General features: G+C 41.2%; 1 protein-coding gene across 2 annotated transcripts; it reads right to left on the bottom strand.

Moving 5' to 3' along the window:
- Nucleotides 1-2472: 2472 nt before the first annotated feature.
- Nucleotides 2473-19616, bottom strand: bin2b (bridging integrator 2b). 2 transcript variants are annotated; one of them, XM_034233252.1, is made up of 12 exons: nt 19184-19616; nt 16795-16875; nt 15440-15494; nt 14933-15027; nt 12806-12901; nt 12568-12675; nt 11420-11505; nt 9505-9580; nt 9326-9408; nt 3792-4419; nt 3102-3194; nt 2473-2915 (listed from the first exon to the last, which is right to left on the bottom strand). In XM_034233252.1, the coding sequence occupies exons 1-12, from the start codon at nt 19274-19276 to the stop codon at nt 2808-2810; spliced, it is 1602 nt and encodes a 533-aa protein (XP_034089143.1). In that variant the 5' UTR covers nt 19277-19616; the 3' UTR covers nt 2473-2807. The 2 variants fall into 2 exon arrangements, with proteins under 2 accessions (XP_034089143.1, XP_034089142.1); XM_034233251.1 differs by having other exon boundaries at nt 3792-4422; nt 19184-19613.
- Nucleotides 19617-20324: the final 708 nt, after the last annotated feature.

The raw sequence follows: 20324 nt of genomic DNA, 5'->3' as shown, positions 1-20324 counted from the left end.
CCTGTAAGTTAAAAAAAACATTTAAATATCGTGGTGAATATCTTGCATTGTGTTAAGGAATATGTTCCCAGGAAGGAACAATTTTTTTGTTGCTTCATTTGAATAAACAACAGCTGTACACCAGACGGTATGTAATATGTAAACCACGTCATAATCCAGATGTTATTGAAATTCATAAAAAAAAACGTTGCTACTCAAACTGATTTCATGCTCTTCTTCTTCCAGGAATCAGGGTCGAAGTTAGGCAACTAAAACACAAAGTCTGGTTGAATATAAATGTGAATATTCCTGGTAAATCATTTCATCATTATGAACTGTATATTCAGGTTTGCCAATAGGTTCCTTTAAATCCTACACAATGGTACTTTAACCATTAAACTGCTTTTCATGGCACTTACAATATATAGACTTCAAATACTCCCAATCAGCTACACAAAGTGAACAGCAGCTCTTCTCAAACCTCCACAGATAGGTCTGTAATCACAGGTGGGAAGTAGTGGAGTACAAATACTTCGTTACTACTTAAGTACATTTTTCTGGTATCAGTACTTTACTCCACTACTTGTTTTTCTGAAGACTTTTTACTTTTACTTGAGTAAATAACTTTAGTCAGTACTTCTACTTGAGTAAAGGCTGTGTTTACTTTTGCCATCTCTGTCTGTAATGAGTCCACAATAACCATCAACACACTGCTCTAACACCATGTGTGCTGTTCACTCAAAACCCCATCTGTGTGAAGCACCACAGGAATGGTTTTCAACTCTTTCTACGCTTGTTTTGTCTCATTTCTTGAGATAAAATAGATGGGAAATTGCTGCTAAATGATGTTACTGGAGTGGCGACAGTCCTTGATGTTTGACGGTAACTGTAACCACACCAAACCCAAGCCTGAACCAAACCAGCCAATCACAGCAGTCCGTCTGAAGTCCAGTGAAACAGTCAGGATACAGGCTGTGAAGCTGATACCTGAATCTGTCCTTTTACTCCCCCTGTTGGTGATAAATCATCATGCATGTGCTGCTCTATAAACTGAGTTATGGTGATAGAAACACCTATTTTGGTGGAATTGTCCCTCGGCAGATTTGTATATTATGTTGTCTTCAATACTCTATTTTCTGGACTGTAATATGTCTGAAAGGATAGGATAGATACATGTACAATTTAAGGTCATTTCAGGCAAGGACTTATGTGTGTCATGAATGACTATTTATGTCTCAGAGTGGTGCAGTGACGAGTCCTAAAACCCAGAATTGAGTCAGCATTTCACCACTTCCTGTTCCCTGGTCTCAGAGCCAATGGGATTTCTCCATTGGAAACTGGCTGAACTAAGGTCTGTGGTTGAGACACATTTAAGAGACGGATAACGTTTTGTTCCTAGACATTAAATACATGAGCAATGACCCCACTGGTGATTATTGAAGAGTTGACGTGTCTGAAAAACGATGGTTGTTACCGAGTGGCTGAATAGGACTACAGAAATTGAGGCCGTTGTACGTCATTACGCCGAACACGTAAACACTCCTAAATTTGTTTGCCCCAAGTCCCTGCCTCCTGCAAACCGTTCAAACAAACGCTTCGTACCCTTTAGAATCTGTGTGTTTGAATATGGATCTTAAATTTGCGTAACGTTGAAGTCGTGCTGCTGTACTCGGCTGTAGTTCCTTTATAGCATAACGTTAGCATTTTGCTGGCGATTAGATTTATGATTTGAAAATTATAAAAGTAGGGTAGACATGTGGAGATTATCCGGCTGAACAAAACGTGCATTTATCAAACAGGTTTGTTTTCCACAGACATTATTTCCAACTATTTTCCAAAATCCTATGGAGAAATCCCGTTGCTTTTTGTCGAGGGAACCCATGCAGCTTACTTCCGGGTAAATACGTCATCCTGCACCACTCTATAAGTGTGTTGTTCATTTTCAAGTTATTGTTTGAATGTTAATTTGGTGTTTTGCGTTTAAACAGTTATCTTTTTGTTTTACTTCCTTGATTGTTAATTACATGAGCTAATCCTTGATCGAGTTGTTTTCTGTGTGTTGTGTTTATGTGGCTTTAGGTTAGTGTGTAAATGAGTTTGAACCATAGACTGTATAAGGTTTGAACCTGATGACATTCTGCTGATGCGTACAAAGTGACACACAGGTTCTCATTTCCACACACTAGAACCGTATCACCTTAAAGCGAGCCGCCACTCGTTAGTTTCATAAGACAGACCTTTCTCCTGTAAACTCTTCACAGTCGCTGTGTTTTCCAGATCCTGACAATATTTCACATTCCTTGGTGGTGAATCATTGTGATCTTTCACAAGCTCAGACTTGAGATATTATCTCCAGCGACAATTTCTCTTTATTCACACAAAATGCACGTTATTATATCTGCTTTTTAAATATCCGAAAATCAGCTAAATATAGGACCCAAAGCAGAACCTTGCTGAATTCAAACCGGCATGATTTAAAACAGACTGACACACTTCCCTTTAATCTAGAACTTTATTGGACATTTTACACAAGATCACAGCATTGGTATAAAAAAAAAAAAAGACATTTTGTTTCACAGTGTTTCACAGAAAGACTTAAAAATACAATAAGAGTAAAATACTGTAACATTTAACAATCCAAGGTCTTAGGAAATGTTCTGAAGCTCATTTTTGTTCCACGAGTTGCAACATCGCATCATGTGAGGCCATCTGTTTTCACAGCTCACATACACAACATATGAGATCACTCCCTCTGTGTGTGTGTGTGTGTGTGTCCCACTGCTTGACATAACAAAATGAGAAAGTATAACAGAGGAAAGACGGTGGCCTCACTCGTCCTTCTCAGGCTGGAGGAGTTTTTCCGAGAAGATCCCAGAGTGTTTAAGATCTTGGTTCTGCTTCCAGCTCTCCTCCCTTATCCCCCTCAGCAGACCCTCCTGCAACACACACACACACACACACACACACACACACACACACACACACACACACACACACACACACACACACACACGTTAAAGAACAAGTACGACCTCTGATCAGAGTGTGAGGATTTAATTTGGTGTGATTTCCTGTTTTGTGTAATCTTCCACAAAAAGTGATCTTTACAAAAACCCACCAACCTGTTGAGTGTCATCGAGCACCAGGATGACGTCACCCTGTTCAAACTGCAGCGTGCCGTCCTCAGACGCTGCATGGCTCTCTAGCGCCACCCTCTGGTAAGAAACAGATTAGTTTGAACTACATTTAAATTACAAACGTTTTCTAGGTTTGGAGACATCTAAGAGTTGCATGCATTGGACCATAGGACAACATATCTGAACCTGGTAGATTACAGTAAAAACTACAATTGAAAAAAAAGGCAGTGATCGAGACGTAAAGCCTGATCAAGTTAAATGTGTGATTTCATGCTGCCATGGGATCAAATAACTGGTTTTAATGTGGACATTTTAGTCTTTATCTTACGTAGCTACATACATTTAAACAACGACCTAAACTCGGAAAAAAATTCTGTAATAATAAAAAAAAATTAAACAAATACAAAATGTATGCCAAATGTCTTAACACAGAATATAATAATATAATATTAAATAAGAAAGCCAAAAAATATCCGTGGTGACGCATAAGGGTTAAATCCATCAGGCACTTGTGACTTCTAGTATTTAATATAATATTTAATGATTGTTATGTATCTTTATTGGACGTATTATTTAAAATGTTATGTTAATATAATATATGTTATCTTATTCATTCTTAAATGGAAAACAGTCACATTTTTGTTTTTATGATTCTGATTAATACAAAATATATACCTTGTACAGGAAGCCAGGTGGATTGTGGGAAGTGGAGTCCTCTCCAGAGTCAGCCTTCTCCTGGTTGTCTGAAGCCTCCTCTGTCTCCTCCTCCTGCTCCTTAGCGGGTAACAGTGGAGGTTTATCTGTGCAGTGGAAGGAGACTCGAGGGGTGGGAACAGGTGGAGCTTTGGGTTTCCCCATCTCTTTTGATGATGGTGCCTCACTCACTACTTCCTCCTCCACTTCCTCTTCATCCTTCTCCTCCTGTAGTTCACTTTCTGCAGCATCACAGGGTTCAGACACTTCTTGATTGGCAGCCTCTGATTTCGGCACCCCGACCCCAGAGTCATCGGACTGGTTTTCAGCGAGTTCGTCTTCCACCTCCACCTCCTCTTGATTCAGACTCTCTGTTTCCTCCTGCTCACACACCGACTGCCTCTGAGGAGAGTTGCTGCCGCTGGAGCTGAACTCAGAGTCCGACGAGTCTTTGGACGACGACGCAGCGTTTTCCCCTGATCCCATGACGGTGTCTTTTCCATTTTCTCCGTCTGCTGTATGGAGGGAGACGTGGTCCGTGGGGAAGGCTGTGTTGCAGGGGATGGGGTTGGAGATAACCAGAGACTTCCTCTTCTTGGCCTTGCTTGTACTGCTATTTGAAGAAAATAAAACATAGTTGGACCTTTTTTTAAGCATTCAAGGTTAATTTTAGCATATTTAAAAAGGTCACCTATTATACTGTTTTTCATCAATATATCACAGGTCTCAGATACAGAACATGTCTCTGAAGTGTTTGGCTCCAAACACCAAACAGATCATTGCAGCATTACCCATAATCCCCTCTGTTTCAGCCCTGTTTCCAAAGTGCTGATTCTCTGTCTGGTACTTTAGATGAAAAGAAGGAGCCCCTCCCCACGCCCCTCTGAGAGACATTTGGTTACAAAGAACTCAATGGTGCTCTAGGAGGAGATTCAGGTGATAAGGGGGGGGGGGGGGTTACCTTGGTTGCTGATTGGCTAATGGTTACACAAGCCAAAACATCGTTATGACATCATAAAGTGGCCAAAATCTGATCAGCTCATTTTCAGACAGGTTTTTATAGAAATGGATCAAAAAGAGAGAGAATCTTTGTTCCTGAAACTTTCAGTCTCTTTACACAGAGGGGACACATGTTGATGTAGAAGAGACATGAAGAAGAGGGGACACATGTTGATGTAGAAGAGACATGAAGAAGAGGGGACACATGTTGATGTAGAAGAGACATGGAGAAGAGGGGACACATGTTGATGTAGAAGAGACAAGAAGAAGAGGGGACACATGTTGATGTAGAAGAGACATGAAGAAGAGGGGACACATGTTGATGTAGAAGAGACATGGAGAAGAGGGGACACATGTTGATGTAGAAGATACATGAGGAAGAGGGGACACATGTTGATGTAGAAGAGACATGAAGAAGAGGGGACACGTGTTGATGTAGAAGAGACATGAAGAAGAGGGGACACATGTTGATGTAGAAGAGACATGAAGAAGAGGGGACACATGTTGATGTAGAAGAGACATGAGGAAGAGGGGACACGTGTTGATGTAGAAGAGACATGAAGAAGAGGGGACACATGTTGATGTAGAAGAGACATGAAGAAGAGGGGACACATGTTGATGTAGAAGAGACATGAAGAAGAGGGGACACATGTTGATGTAGAAGAGACATGAAGAAGAGGGGACACGTGTTGATGTAGAAGAGACATGAAGAAGAGGGGGACACGTGTTGATGTAGAAGAGACATGAAGAAGAGGGGACACGTGTTGATGTAGAAGAGACATGAAGAAGAGGGGACACATGTTTGATGAGAAGAGACATGAAGAAGAGGGGACACATGTTGATGTAGAAGAGACATGAAGAAGAGGGGACACATGTTGATGGAGAAGAGACATGAAGAAGAGGGGACACGTGTTGATGTAGAAGAGACATGAAGAAGAGGGGACACATGTTGATGGAGAAGAGACATGAAGAAGAGGGGACACATGTTGATGTAGAAGAGACGACACATGTTGATGTAGAAGAGACATGAAGAAGAGGGGACACATGTTGATGTAGAAGAGACATGAAGAAGAGGGGACACATGTTGATGTAGAAGAGACATGAAGAAGAGGGGACACATGTTGATGTAGAAGAGACATGAAGAAGAGGGGACACATGTTGATGTAGAAGAGACATGAAGAAGAGGGGACACGTGTTGATGTAGAAGAGACATGAAGAAGAGGGGACACATGTTGATGTAGAAGAGACATGAAGAAGAGGGGACACATGTTGATGAAGAAGAGACATGAAGAAGAGACGACACGTGTTGATGTAGAAGAGACATGAAGAAGAGGGGACACATGTTGATGTAGAAGAGACGACACATGTTGATGTAGAAGAGACATGAAGAAGAGGGGACACATGTTGAGGTAGAAGAGACATGAAGAAGAGGGGACACATGTTGATGTAAAAGAGACATGAAGAAGAGGGGACACATGTTGATGAAGAAGAGAACATGAAGAAGAGAGGGGACACATGTTGATGTAGAAGAGACATGAAGAAGAGGGGACCATGTTGATGTAGAAGAGACATGAAGAAGAGGGGACACATGTTGATGTAGAAGAGACATGAAGAAGAGGGGACACATGTTGATGTAGAAGAGACATGAAGAAGAGGGGACACATGTTGATGTAGAAGAGACATGAAGAAGAGGGGACACATGTTGATGTAGAAGAGACATGAAGAAGAGGGGACACATGTTGATGTAGAAGAGACATGAAGAAGAGGGGACACATGTTGATGTAGAAGAGACATGAAGAAGATGGGACACATGTTGATGTAGAAGAGACGTGAAGAAGAGGGGACACATGTTGATGTAGAAGAGACATGAAGAAGAGGGGGACACATGTTTGATGTAGAAGAGACATGAACAAGATGGGACACATGTTGATGTAGAAGAGACATGAAGAAGAGGGGACACATGTTGATGTAGAAGAGACGTGAAGAAGAGTGGACACATGTTGATGTAGAGGAGACATGAAGAAGAGGGGACCACATGTTGATGTAGAAGAGACATGAAGAAGATGGGACACATGTTGTAGTAGAAGAGACGTGAAGAAGAGGGGGACACATGTTGATGTAGAAGAGACGTGAAGAAGAGGGGACACATGTTGATGTAGAAAGAGACGTGAAGAAGAGGGGACACATGTTGATGATAGAAGAGACGTGAAGAAGAGGGGACACCTGTTGATGTAGAAGAGACGTGAAGAAGAGGGGACACATGTTGATGTGTAGAGTGAGAAGACGTGAAGTGTGAAGAATGAGGGGGACACATGTTGATGTAGAAGAGACGTGAAGAGAGGGGGACAGCTGTTATGTAGAAGAGACATGAAAAAGAGGGGACACATGTGTGAGTTGTAGAAGAGACATGAAGAAGAGGGGACACATGTTGATGTAGAAGAGACATGAAGAAGAGGGGACACATGTGATGTAGAAGAGACAATGAAGAAGAGGGGACACATGTTGAAGTAGAAGAGACATGAAGAAGAGGGGACACATGTTGATGTAGAAGAGACATGAAGAAGAGGGGGACACATGTTGATGTAGAAGAGACAATGAAGAAGAGGGGACACATGTTGATGTAAGAAAGAGACATGAAGAAGAGAGGGACCATGTTGATGTAGAAGAGACATGAAGAAGAGGGGACACATGTTGATGTAGAAGAGACATGAGAAGAGGGGACACATGTTTGATGTAGAAGAGACATGAAGAAGAGGGGGACAGGACACATGTTGATGTAGAAGAGACATGAAGAAGAGGGGACAACTGTTGATGTAGAAGAGACCATGAAGAAGAGGGGACACATGTGATGTAGAAGAGACATGAAGAAGAGGGGACACATGTGATGTAGAAGAGACATGAGAAGAGGGGACACATGTTGATGTAGAAGAGACATGGAAGAAGAGGGACACATGTTGATGTAGAAGAGACATGAAGAAGAGGGGACACCATGTTTGAATGTAGAAGAGACATGAAGAAAGAAGAAGAGGGGACACATGTGATGTAGAAGAGACATGAAAGAAGAGGGGACACATGTTGATGTAGAAGAGACATGAAGAAGAGGGGACACATGTTGATGTAGAAGAGACATGAAGAAGAGGGGACAACATGTTGATGTAGAAGAGACATGAAGAAGAGGGGGACACATGTTGATGTAGAAGAGACATGAAGAAGAGGGGACACATGTTGATGTAGAAGAGACATGGAGAAGAGGGGACACATGTTGATGTAGAAGAGACATGGGAGAAGAGGGGACACATGTTGATGTAGAAGAGACATGAGGAAGAGGGGACACATGTTGATGTAGAAGAGACATGAAGAAGAGGGGACACATGTTGATGTAGAAGAGACATGAAGAAGAAGGGGACACATGTTGATGTAGAAGAGACATGAAGAAGAGGGGACACATGTTGATGTAGAAGAGACATGAAGAAGAGGGGACACATGTTGATGTAGAAGAGACATGAGAGAAGAGGGGACACATGTTGATGTAGAAGAGACATGAGGAAGAGGGGACACATGTTGATGTAGAAGAGACATGAAGAAGAGGGGACACATGTTGATGTAGAAGAGACATGAAGAAGAGGGGACACATGTTGATGTAGAGAGACATGAAGAAGAGGGGACACATGTTGATGTAGAAGAGACATGAAGAAGAGGGGACACATGTTGATGTAGAAGAGACGTGAAGAAGAGGGGACACATGTTGATGTAGAAGAGACGTGAAGAAGAGGGGACACATGTTGATGAAGAAGAGACACATGTTGATGAAGAAGAGACATGAAGAAGAGGGGACACATGTTGATGTAGAAGAGACATGAAGAAGAGGGGACACATGTTGATGTAGAAGAGACATGAAGAAGAGGGGACACATGTTGATGTAGAAGAGACATGAAGAAGAGGGGACACATGTTGATGAAGAAGAGACACATGTTGATGAAGAAGAGACATGAAGAAGAGGGGACACATGTTGATGAAAGAAGAGACATGAAGAAGAGGGGACACATGTTGATGTAGAAGAGACGTGAAGAAGAGGGGACACATGTTGATGTAGAAGAGACATGAAGAAGAGGGGACACATGTTGATGTAGAAGAGACATGAAGAAGAGGATTTTGTATAATAGGTCCCCTTTAAAAGCATTCAAGGTTCATTTTTGCATCTTTTTATGAATACCCAGTATTATTTAACATTTTGTTGTCTGTGAAAAGTGTAAATATACATTTAATTCAATTTAATCTAAGTAGTGCCTTCTCATTGCTGCTTTTATTTATTGTGCCCATTTATTGGACTGCATTGAGAGACGCCTACGAAATGTTGTATGAGGACAATAAAGCTATTCTGCCTTTTATAAATCCACCTGTAAATTGCAACAGTACTCCATTATTATGAAAACACAGTAGCAGAAAGGCAGCACTATGAATGCAAGTTACCAGTAAATACATTCGTGTTGGGAACACTTTAATAACCCCAGCCTCACCTGTGCAGACCCTTGATGATGAAAGCTTTCCCTGAGTGTTGAGTCTCCAGTTTCTTCATCACATTGTACAGCTCATGGTTCAGCTGCAACACGACATAACACACACTAACATCAATATCATTTAAACAAGCAAGAGCACATCACTAGTATGACAGTGAGGACATTATGTCTTTTCTCACCACGCTCATTTCCTTGTAGAAGACGTCTCTCAGGTTGGATATATTTTGGAACACCGTCACATAGCAACCTATCCGGCTACAGACACAAAAATAGCTCTCAGTTCATCTTTCACTTCAATCTCATATCCCTTCTGAGTAAAACATCAAGAGGTCATATGCACGTTCTGTAAAATGTGTCTTTGAAGACATTTTGCTGTAAATCTTACAGGCCCGATTTGGACATTTAGATATCTAACGCATGCGTTTTCGAGAGACTGAGAGCAAACTGAAACATATTTTCTTCTGGTGATAAATGTTTCATGTTGGATTTAATAAGTGTTTTCCTATTTGCTTATGATTTAAGAACAGATTAAAAAAGTGCTCATTTTGGCCACCAGAGGCTGAAGACAGACACTGCCTCGTTTTATCCGGACTTAAAGCCTTCATGTTTTGTTTATTTATACGAGTTTTACTTTCTCCATACACTCCAAACGCAATATCATTTCTACAATATATAGTGTATTAGCAAGTTAGGCAGTGTTTATACAGCCTTTTGACAACAACAGACCAGGCCCGGCTCCAGGATGAAATGACTGAGGGGGCTGTTAAAAAATCAGAGGGGGCGATTTTTTTTCACAACAACGAAAAATACTGGAAATGTAATGAATTGACACACCGAGCTTTTTTCCTTCTCACTGCTCTACAATCTCTTTGCTTCTTTATTTTTATTCCGGATTTACCCCTCTCGTTCTGTTCTTTTCCTCTGATCTTTAATAACAGATAGTAGATAGTTGATAGATGGCTACACTTTGGTTAACAGACTAACATTGATTTCCTCAATTTATAAATGGACAGGCTCTGTAATTATACCATAACCTTTTCTCCTCTATCCCTTAACTCGTCTTCCTATACAGATCTACTTACATCTAGTCAGGTCAGGATTAAAGAAACATTAATCTGGTTGATTTTTTATTTTCAGGATTGAATGTTCAAATCAAGGCCTAAAACCTGGCCTTTCATAAGAAAGTGACTAATATATAAACCTAATGTAATATTGGATCAAACACTACACCAAATGGACAGACACAGATTAAAAATAAACATAAAGTCCCCTGGTTTGTCTCTAGAGTCTAACTGCCATGAGAAAAATCAAATCAATGTTCCAAAATCCGTCACTAGATGTCGCTCATTGTACCAATACGGTTGATATAATACATAACATATTATTATTCTAGTAAAAGGGCTCGCTTTGGCAAAAACCTGATCCATACAGGCAGCCCTAAATAATAACAAGTAACCATCATGTGTGGTGCCATCTGTAGTTGTCTGTCTTATTTTTTGCTGATGTCATTGTTTTCACCAGGGCCGGCCTTGGCATAGGCAGTATAGGCGAATGCTAAGGGTGCATCAACCCATCGGGGGCGGCGAAAATTGGGGAGAACAATTACATCATGTATTTTTTAGCTGCCCGGATTATAACAGACTCATTCTGAAAACTGCACTGGAACAACATAACATCAAGGACATGGATTTCAAGTCAATATACAAAAGTAAATCAAGATATCAAGTAAACAAGCTGATCTTCAAGTTCCTCAAAAACACTGGTCTGAGGACAAGGATTTAATATAAACATTTAATAAATCAACAGTAGGTGGCGATATATGCTCCAAGCTGAAGCGATTCGCCATTAAACAAAAAAGAAGAAGTAGTAGAAGAAGAAATACGCTAACGTTACAAACAGGCACAACACTGTTACTCTGTGTTTACTGACATATAACATTTGATTTCACCTTGCTCTATTTTTTTTAACGCACGTTCAAAAACGGGAACATTTTCGGGAGTTTCAACCGGGTACCGGCCACCGAAAACGGGGACTCTGCCCGGAAAACTGGGACGTTTTGGCCAAGTGTTATCTATGAGTTCATGATAACCTTACCTCTGATAGAGGACAGGCAGCTCCTCCCTCAGCTCGGTGTTTATCTCCTCAAAGACATTCTGGCTTTTGTTGAACTCTTCATCCGCCTGTTGAAGAGGATCCAAAAGAACATCATTCAAATACTTGCAAACTAATCCAGTCTTGCACTAATGCACATTTCTCAAGGTTATTGAAGTGACTGTTACTTTGTACATATTGACTGTTGTGCTTTTATTTATGTCTAATGTGTGCATATGTATACATGTGTCTGTTGATTGTGTATATGTAGGATACATATTTGTATTTTTATATTCGGGATTGTGGGAAACGGCATTTCGATCTCTCTGTCTACACAAACTGAAAGATTGACAATAAAGTTGACTTTGACTGTCTGCCACCACTTATTGACTATAATGCTTATTCTAGTGATGTGACGTTGACGAACGATCTGATTCTTTTGAACGGCTCTTTGGTATGAACGAAGGGAACCGGGTTCTTTTTATCGTTGGTTCACTGCCTGCCATAAATCGCCTTTAAAGGAACTTGCTCTCCTGAATGCAAAGTTGCTGTAGATCAGTGTTTCTCAAACTTTTTCATACCAAGGACACTTAACCAATAAAAAAACACTCGCGGACCACCTAACTCCACAAATATCCAAAATCACATAGTTTTTCTAGAATAGATTACAAATCGCCTGAAAATGGTACAAACAAGTGGCAACATGTGTGATGAAGGTGTTGCGCTGGGCTATATCATGCAATCGAAAGTGAAACTAAGCTCGCTCCATTGCGGAGATATTCCCGCGAGAGTGCGTAAAACTTTAATTTATTAATTTATTTAAAATGTGAAATTGTACCAATATACTCACGGACCACTAGGGGGCGCTCACGGCCCACCAGTGGTCCACGGACCACACTTTGAGAAGCACTGATGGCATAACGCATGCTGCTTGAGTAGTAGTTTGGCTGGCTGAGAGATGTAGCAAGTTATACAAAAGTAGATTTCTGGCAATACAGTCAATATTATCCTGGTGATTATTTCGCAGATAAACCTATTAGCCCCGCCCCCTTAAAAAAACCGTCTCTTTTGAACGGCTCTCGGAGAGGAACGGAGCCATAAGATCCGGCTCCCTTCAAAGAGCCGTAATTCCCATCACTAGCTTATTCTACCTTTGTTATTTTGGCTTCATCCTTCTTCTTGGCACTCTGCAGCGCCTCCAGGTGGTGACGGGCTGAATCGTAGTCCACCAGCTTTCTGCCGCGTTTACCAACTCGTTCCTAAAAACACACACAAGAGTTTCTTTAGTTATAAAAGGTAGATGATCTCCATGGGTGTCATTCAAATCAGACGGATGTTCTCTCAGAGGCCCCAAGGAACTGGTGTAAAAGGTACAAAGCCTCAGGTTACCTTGACCTCTGGGAACTGGCTGGTGTAGTTCTCCATGGTGCGGACGATCTGGTCACTGAGCTTCTCTTCGTAGTCGTTCCACAGCAAGTCTTCACTCTAAGAGACACAGTTGGGATCACATCACATCAATGTGACTGCAACCAGAGTCAATAAATACATGACTTCTTAGAATAACGATATGAATATGTTGCACAATGTGTTTGAAGAATTAAGGTGAATGTGGTTGAAATTTGTATTTTAAAAAATCATCAATATGAGGATTTTCTAGGTTGATTACTTACGTTAGGGGTTCTTCTTTTATTGGAAGTGTTTTAAATGTTATGTTCTGCAATCTCTTACTAAATACTTGCTGATTTGCATACATTGCAACAACAACAACAGAAATGTTAACTTTGGACGATGCCAGGTTAGAAATTCTTGTTTCACTTTTGTTGACCTATAAGAGGCAACCTTTGTTTATACCGCTGTGTCACCCCAAATGATAAAACCACAAAACTATTGAAAGTCATACAAGTAAATAAAACGGTTGTGTGTGGGTAAGGGCTGCTGAAATGGAGAAGTATGGCTTGGAGAGAGAAACTCCACTTTCCACTTACATGTGTACTTGCATATGAACCTGCTGGTGAATTGGGTTAGAGTTAGGGTTGGGAATTGGGGGTTTTTAACAGAAACTGAAAATCTGCAAAAACTGCTTGGTGAAACCACTTTTTCCGAATGCAAGACCCACCTGCTAAAGTAAAAGCCTTTTTATCCAATGACCTGGCCTTAAGGAGCAACCCTCATGTTACTGTTCAAACAAACACATCATACCCAGAGGTGGGAAGTAGTGGAGTACAAATACTTCCTTACTGTACTTACTTCTTACATTTTGAACCCAAATACCTGTACTTTCTACTTCTTACATGTTGAACCCAAATACCTGTACTTTCTACTTCTTACATGTTGAACTCAAATACCTGTACTTTCTACTTCTTACATGTTGAACACAAATACCTGTACTTTCTACTTCTTACATGTTGAACTCAAATACCTGTACTTTCTACTTCTTACATGTTGAACCCAAATACCTGTACTTTCTACTTCTTACATGTTGAACACAAATACCTGTACTTTCTACTTCTTACATGTTGAACTCAAATACCTGTACTTTCTACTTCTTACATGTTGAACACAAATACCTGTACTTTCTACTTCTTACATGTTGAACACAAATACCTGTACTTTCTACTTCTTACATGTTGAACACAAATACCTGTACTTTCTACTTCTTACATGTTGAAACTCAAATACCTGTACTTTCTACTTCTTACATGTTGAACTCAAATACCTGTACTTTCTACTTCTTACATGTTGAACACAAATACCTGTACTTTCTACTTCTTACATGTTGAACTCAAATACCTGTACTTTCTACTTCTTACATGTTGAACTCAAATACCTGTACTTTCTACTTCTTACATGTTGAACACAAATACCTGTACTTTCTACTTCTTACATGTTGAACTCAAATACCTGTACTTTCTACTTCTCACATGTTGAACTCAAATACCTGTACTTTCTACTTCTTACATGTTGAACTCAAATACCTGTACTTTCTACTTCTTACATGTTGAACTCAAATACCTGTACTTTCTACTTCTTACATGTTGAACTCAAATACCTGTACTTTCTACTTCTTACATGTTGAACACAAATACTTGTACTTTCTACTTCTCTCATTTTCCAAACAGCTGGTTCCTTTAGTCTGAATGTGTGTTTGATGCGTGATCATTATTCTTTAGAGTCATTGCGTGCCTATTGATTTGAACATGATCCGTGTATCCATCATTTCCTGGTCTTCTCTAAAGAAGAGGGACCAATGGAAACGTTGTCATGTTGCCGTTGTTCAGCATGGAAACATTCATTAGCTAACAATGACATTATTGTTCTATTAATATAAAGGGAGGTCAGGTACTCTTTAAAGCAGCTGCTAGTTATGGGTACTTTTTACTGAAGTACATTTCAAAGCCTCTTTACTTTGACTTGAGTAAAGAAGTTTAGTCAGTACTTCTACCAGAGTATTTTTAAACATATCTGTACTTCTACTTGAGTAAAGGATGTGTGTACTTTTGCCATCTCTGATCATACCTCTGTGATGACAGCGAAGTCCTCCACTCCGTTCCACTCCGGCTCGTAGACCTCCCGCAGCGTCTGGGACAAACGCTTGGACGTGTCATGCATGGCTGTGGAGAGGAAGAGGGAATTGTGGGAGAAAATAAAGAAATGTAATCAAGACTCCATACAGTAAGGACCTTATCAGCCAGAATCAGCTGTGCAATGCATTGTGAGGCTATTGAGTTTATGGTTTGTGGCTCTGCTGCTACACACACACTGAGAAGGTCAGAAAAACACTGGTTTCCTGACGATGCAGGAGCAAGAGCTGACATCCAAAGAAACACCGCGGCTTCTTCCACATGAACCACAAAGCTGCATCTGCCATTTTCCCTGCATGACTTTTATTTGTCCTTTTCGAACATGGCAACACACACAGAATTGTGAAAGTTGACACAGCGTCCAAGAATAGAAAGATCCACTTCCCCTTTGATTCACTAACTCCTTTGGCAATGTGATGTGTTCTGTGAATGCCTTCATTACCTTTCACTGCTGCATGGTAGGCTTTGACATCTTTAAACAGCCTGTTGCCGTCACCCTACAAAGCAGAAAAACAAATGAGTCAAACACTTGGTGACACCTAGTAACGGTATCTGTTCAGCAGATTCGAGTCATTTATGCGTCGTCATTTCCTTCACCCTCGTGTTGAAATCAGTGTGTTTTCGGGGACTCTGTGAACAGGAATGCTTTTTCTAGACCCCAAGATGCATTCAATGTGCAATATATGGTTGTTTTACCACAGTGTGGAGTTTAAATTAAATATCAATCACAACTTTTAAATGTGGCAATAGCGGTGGTGAAGTGAAAGCAGCGTGTCTTGTGAGCATGCAGACTTCCTTCCTGTTGTCAGTTTCGCTGCAACATCTACAGTAGTGTTGCATTCAACACTGAATGAGCTTGAGGAACCTAAAAGTGAACCTTTGGTCGAACTGAAGTAAAAGTGGTAACAGGAGGATCAAGAATGCTAAAACAGTGGCACAAGTAGAAATGAGACATTAAGTTATGTGCTTTTTCAGTCATTACCATTGATTGTAAGATGAGATGGACCTTTATTAATCCCTGTGGGGAAATTCTAGTAATGAGGTGGTGCAGTGATGAAGTATTGCTGTAGGTCGACCTGGATATTAGCATCACAAAAGGCTTCCTCAACGAAAAGCTAGGGGATTTTCCCTTTGAATATTTGGAAAATTGCAGAACATAAGGCCTTTGGCAAACACACGTTCAACCCTGACATTACATTTACTTTTTTATTCAGCAGGATAATCTCCACAAACTAGCAAAAAGATAACGAGGCAAACAACCTACACCATGGTTTGAATGGTCACGTCTCCACCGCTAAGCTAAAGGCGGCTAAGGACAGCTTGATGACGTTTAGTTTATTTAGTAACAGTGGTTTTCATGACATTCACAAGTGGGGTATCTAGTGACATATTTTACGGTGTAGGCCATCTCGTGAACTTGTGTTAACCTCAGACCTTGTAACCAAAAACACATTCAAAATTGTTTTGACTTCAACACAAGAGAGCCAGAAATGTTAACATGCCAACTCCTTTCCAGGTTTAAGGACTCATGCCTGCACCACTCTATAACCATGACAAGTTTACTAACATAAGCAAACAAGCTTATGGCCATGAGGAGAAATGACAAGCTGTATATGCAGGAAAACAACAAGTGTTGAGCTGATTGTGTGAACTGGCAGCAAAAACAAAACACTTTTTTAACGGGAATGTTTGGTAAGGGGGATCAAATGAGCTGTTGGAATAAAGCAAGCAATGTACTAGACCTATATTTGGGTCCAGTAGTGAGAGAGAGACCTGTTGCTTGTGTTAAAAAGTTACCTGTTGTTTGTTGAGGCTCTGAACGCACACCTCGAACTGTTCGTCCTTGGTCTCCATGGTTTTGCCCAGTTTTTGAAGGACCTGAGAGAGGACGGCACGGTGAGTTTCACATCACAGACATAGCATTCATGATTACTAGAGGGAGACTTATTAAAGAGGAACTCCAACAGCTTTACACATCAATGTTGGTTTACAGGGGCACAACTGCATATGGGGAAAGAATGAGTCGCACATGATCTGATAAATGTCATCAAGTGATCTCAGTTTATATCGGGGTTCAAGACAGCGTGTTGTTTTTGCCTGGAAAACAGCTTTGGAAAGTATTTACTTACACATTTTGACCCTCGACAGCCAATTGTAGTACTCCTTCAGAAAAGGAAAGAGGCACCACATACCTTAGCAACATGTATTGCCAACAGCAACCAAGACCCAAATAACCACTTTTGCTGAGTGTCCTCCTGGCCCTATCCTTGGGTCTGTAAAGTATTGACTTTGGAATCATTTCTGCAAGCGTCAACAATAAGTGTGTCCTCCATTACAGACTCTTGGCGACGTCAGAGGGAGTGTAACAGTAATTATTCTTCAAAGCCAACACATTTCCACTCATGCGGATGAATCATCGGATGCATTTTTGTCACAAGGCTCAAATGTATTTTTTTACGTCTCTGCATTGACTTTGTATTGAAGCGGTGCCGTCCGAATGAAATCCGGCGCTGAACACAACTTAACAGCAGTAGTCTGCTCTTCGTCTAGGACAACCCACCCAAATCACTGGCCAAACGGTCTGCAGTCCAATTGCATTGTGGGTAATGTAGGCAACAGGATTGGTCAAGAAAGAACAATAACTGACTAAAAGTGTGCAATGCCTAATTGTTGGAATGATTTTTAATGCCGGGGCAGATACTTGGGTCCATAAAAGCTTATTGCACGGAGGCGTGTGGCGCAGTGGGTTGGTGTTGGGATCAGGGGGGCACAGGTTCAAACCCCACTGCAGTCAACATGTCGTTGTGTCCCTGAGACACTTCACCCCAAAGTGCTCCTGTGGGGATTGCCCACAGTATTGAGTATGTAAGTCGCTTTGGATAAAAGCGTCTAACAAATGTAATATAATGTACATTTCGGCCAATTAGAAGGTGCTATAAACAAATGCCAAAGCAGATTATTGGTCCAATCATTGTCAGAATAAACAGGGATCAAATAGGCCCAGCAGATTTAGCATATTTTAATAATAACAGATTAGTGCTCCATATACTGAGGCACATACTCCAACCTGGCCTTGAACTTGACACACATGGCGCTAATTGTTACTGTGTCCTTCACAGTCCACAGAATCCTGAACGCTACAATGCATGACCTTTAATGTTAAATCTGCAACAAAGGCTCTCATTATCAGGTCTATCCTCCCATTTATGAGAAATGGACGCCCCCAAAATCGACCTTGCAACTCCAGCAGTCCATGCACACTTTGAGTAGCTGCTACTTTAAGGTGGAGCAGTGAACATTAAACAAGTCGACCACAAAGTGAGAGAGAAGAGCTCAGCAAGCGAGAGGAAGTGCACAGACAGGAAGTGGCAGCTTTTGTGTCCGCACACAGCTGAAAAACACTACGATGCTCAGCCTGGGAAACTCCACACTAATGTTTTCATTAATGCATCAGCAAATATAAGAGTTCAAAACATTCAGTAAATTAAAAAAAAAAGTGGTTTCCTGTCTGCTTCTCCTTCTCCCTGATAACACTTTTACACTCCGTTATAATCAGGTTAAGCTAATAGGCTTGACATGATGTTATCCTCTCATCTGGAGCATTTCATTATGAGTTTTGAGTTGTTACAGAGCTGCATGACAGGACAGTAGATTGTGAAAGCAACAGTTGCGACAGAGCAGTAGGTATTCTTGAGAAGCGTTTGCCAATTTCTAGTGTAACCAATAGCTATAATCAACCTTTCTTTCCTCTGAAGGAGCAGCTTGCCTTATGTTATATCTTAGACCAGACGATACTCAGTCTTTATTAATGTCTGATATATATTCTGGAGAAGATACAACAAATATGAACTATGTGCATCAAAAAGAGTCTCCGTGTTTGTACACTTATGTACATTTTAATTATACACAGCTATTTTCCCATGAAGAAGCAGCTTGTTTTACATCTTAAACTTGAAGATACACCCCTTTCAGACATGTAAAATAATCTATTTCCTTACAGTCATCTTGAAAAAGTGTGTTTACCATAGCAATAGGGCGTTTGGTGAGTTACCACAGGGTGAAGCTGGGCAAAGGCTAGAAGAAGTCTGTGTTATCTCACCAAACTCATGACAGTGCTTCTAGGGTGCAGTTCTTAGGTTAAACGCACCCTAAGAAAGTTGAAGAAAGTTTGATTTCCATGGCTCACCTTCTCCTGAGCTCGGTTCAAAGACTTCTGGAACCGCTTGGCGAAGATCCCAGCTCCAGCCTGGAGGTTCGGACCCATTTTATTCTCTGCCATGTTTTAAAATGTTCCGTTAAACACAAGCAACCCGCCTCCCGTCTGCTTCCTCTTGAGAAACTGCCCTCGCGGAGCCTCAAATGCGGCTTTAATTCAAGGCGATGGAGGTGGAGCAACAAGACAGAAAACAGGCGGTGTCAACCCCCAGGATTAAAGCTCTTTACATCATCATCTCCGCATCAGGAGGAGGAGGAGGAGGAGAAGGAGGAGGCTCTTGTTGAAACTTGTCGGAGGAATTATTGAGGAGACTTGCTGATCTGCTGGAAAAACATCGTTTAGAAGTGTTGCAAAACAGCACCCTCCGCCAGGCTGTGTGTGCGGTAAAAGTGGAAGTCATGCAACGACACTCACCTGCAGAGTATGTGAGCAGATTGCGGCTGATGACGCGGACCTGAGTCAGCGAAGTGACGTTAGCAGGCGAGCCGCAGGTCAATGTGTGTCTGAAGAACATATTGTAGCCTACCTTAAATGTTACCTTTTTTTAATCACTATTTTCTTTATATTCCTTCCTTTACTTTTGTATACTGTATATATGTAACCAGGGGTTGAGTTGGGATTTGATATGGGGGGGGCTCTGTGTGGAGGTGTGAGAGGGGGGCGGAGGTCGAGGATCTCATTATTTGACCTTAAGGGATATAGGCCTACATTACATTACATTGCATTTAGCTGACGCTTTTGTCCAAAGCGACTTCAAATAAGTGCATTCGACCAGGAAGACACAACCTTGAAGAAAACAGAATCATATAAGTACATCAGGTTTCATAGAGCCAAACATTTCAAGTGCTACTCAACTGGCTTTAGGTAAGCCAGTCCCTTATTAGTAAGTGCTCTGTCAGCAGTTCTTTGTTAGCAATTCTATCGCTCGAGGTGGAGTCGAAAGAGATGAGTTTTCAGTCTGCGCCGGAAGGTGTGTAAGCTATCTGCTGTCCTGATGTCAATGGGGAGCTCATTCCACCATCTTGGAGCCAGGATAGCAAACCCACGTGTTTTTGCTGATGGGAACTTGGGTCCCCCTCGCAGCGAGGGTGCAGCGAGTCGTTTGGCTGAT

This window comes from Gymnodraco acuticeps, unplaced genomic scaffold (genome assembly GCF_902827175.1).
Source record: "Gymnodraco acuticeps unplaced genomic scaffold, fGymAcu1.1, whole genome shotgun sequence".
In the NCBI taxonomy this organism is placed as follows: Eukaryota; Metazoa; Chordata; class Actinopteri; order Perciformes; family Bathydraconidae; genus Gymnodraco; species Gymnodraco acuticeps.
The sequence above is the reverse complement of the archived record's forward strand: the minus strand, read 5'-3'. Positions and strand labels throughout refer to the sequence as shown.

Coding starts and splice junctions, on each gene's coding strand:
- bin2b (XM_034233251.1), bottom strand. CDS start 19,276: ATGGCAGAGAATAAAATGGGTCCGAACCTCCAGGCTGGAGCTGGGATC. Junction 4,423..9,325: donor ATCATCAAGGGTCTGCACAG/GTGAGGCTGGGG, acceptor TTCTTCAAATAG/CAGTACAAGCAAGGCCAAGA. Junction 3,195..3,791: donor CACCTGGCTTCCTGTACAAG/GTATATATTTTG, acceptor GTTTCTTACCAG/AGGGTGGCGCTAGAGAGCCA.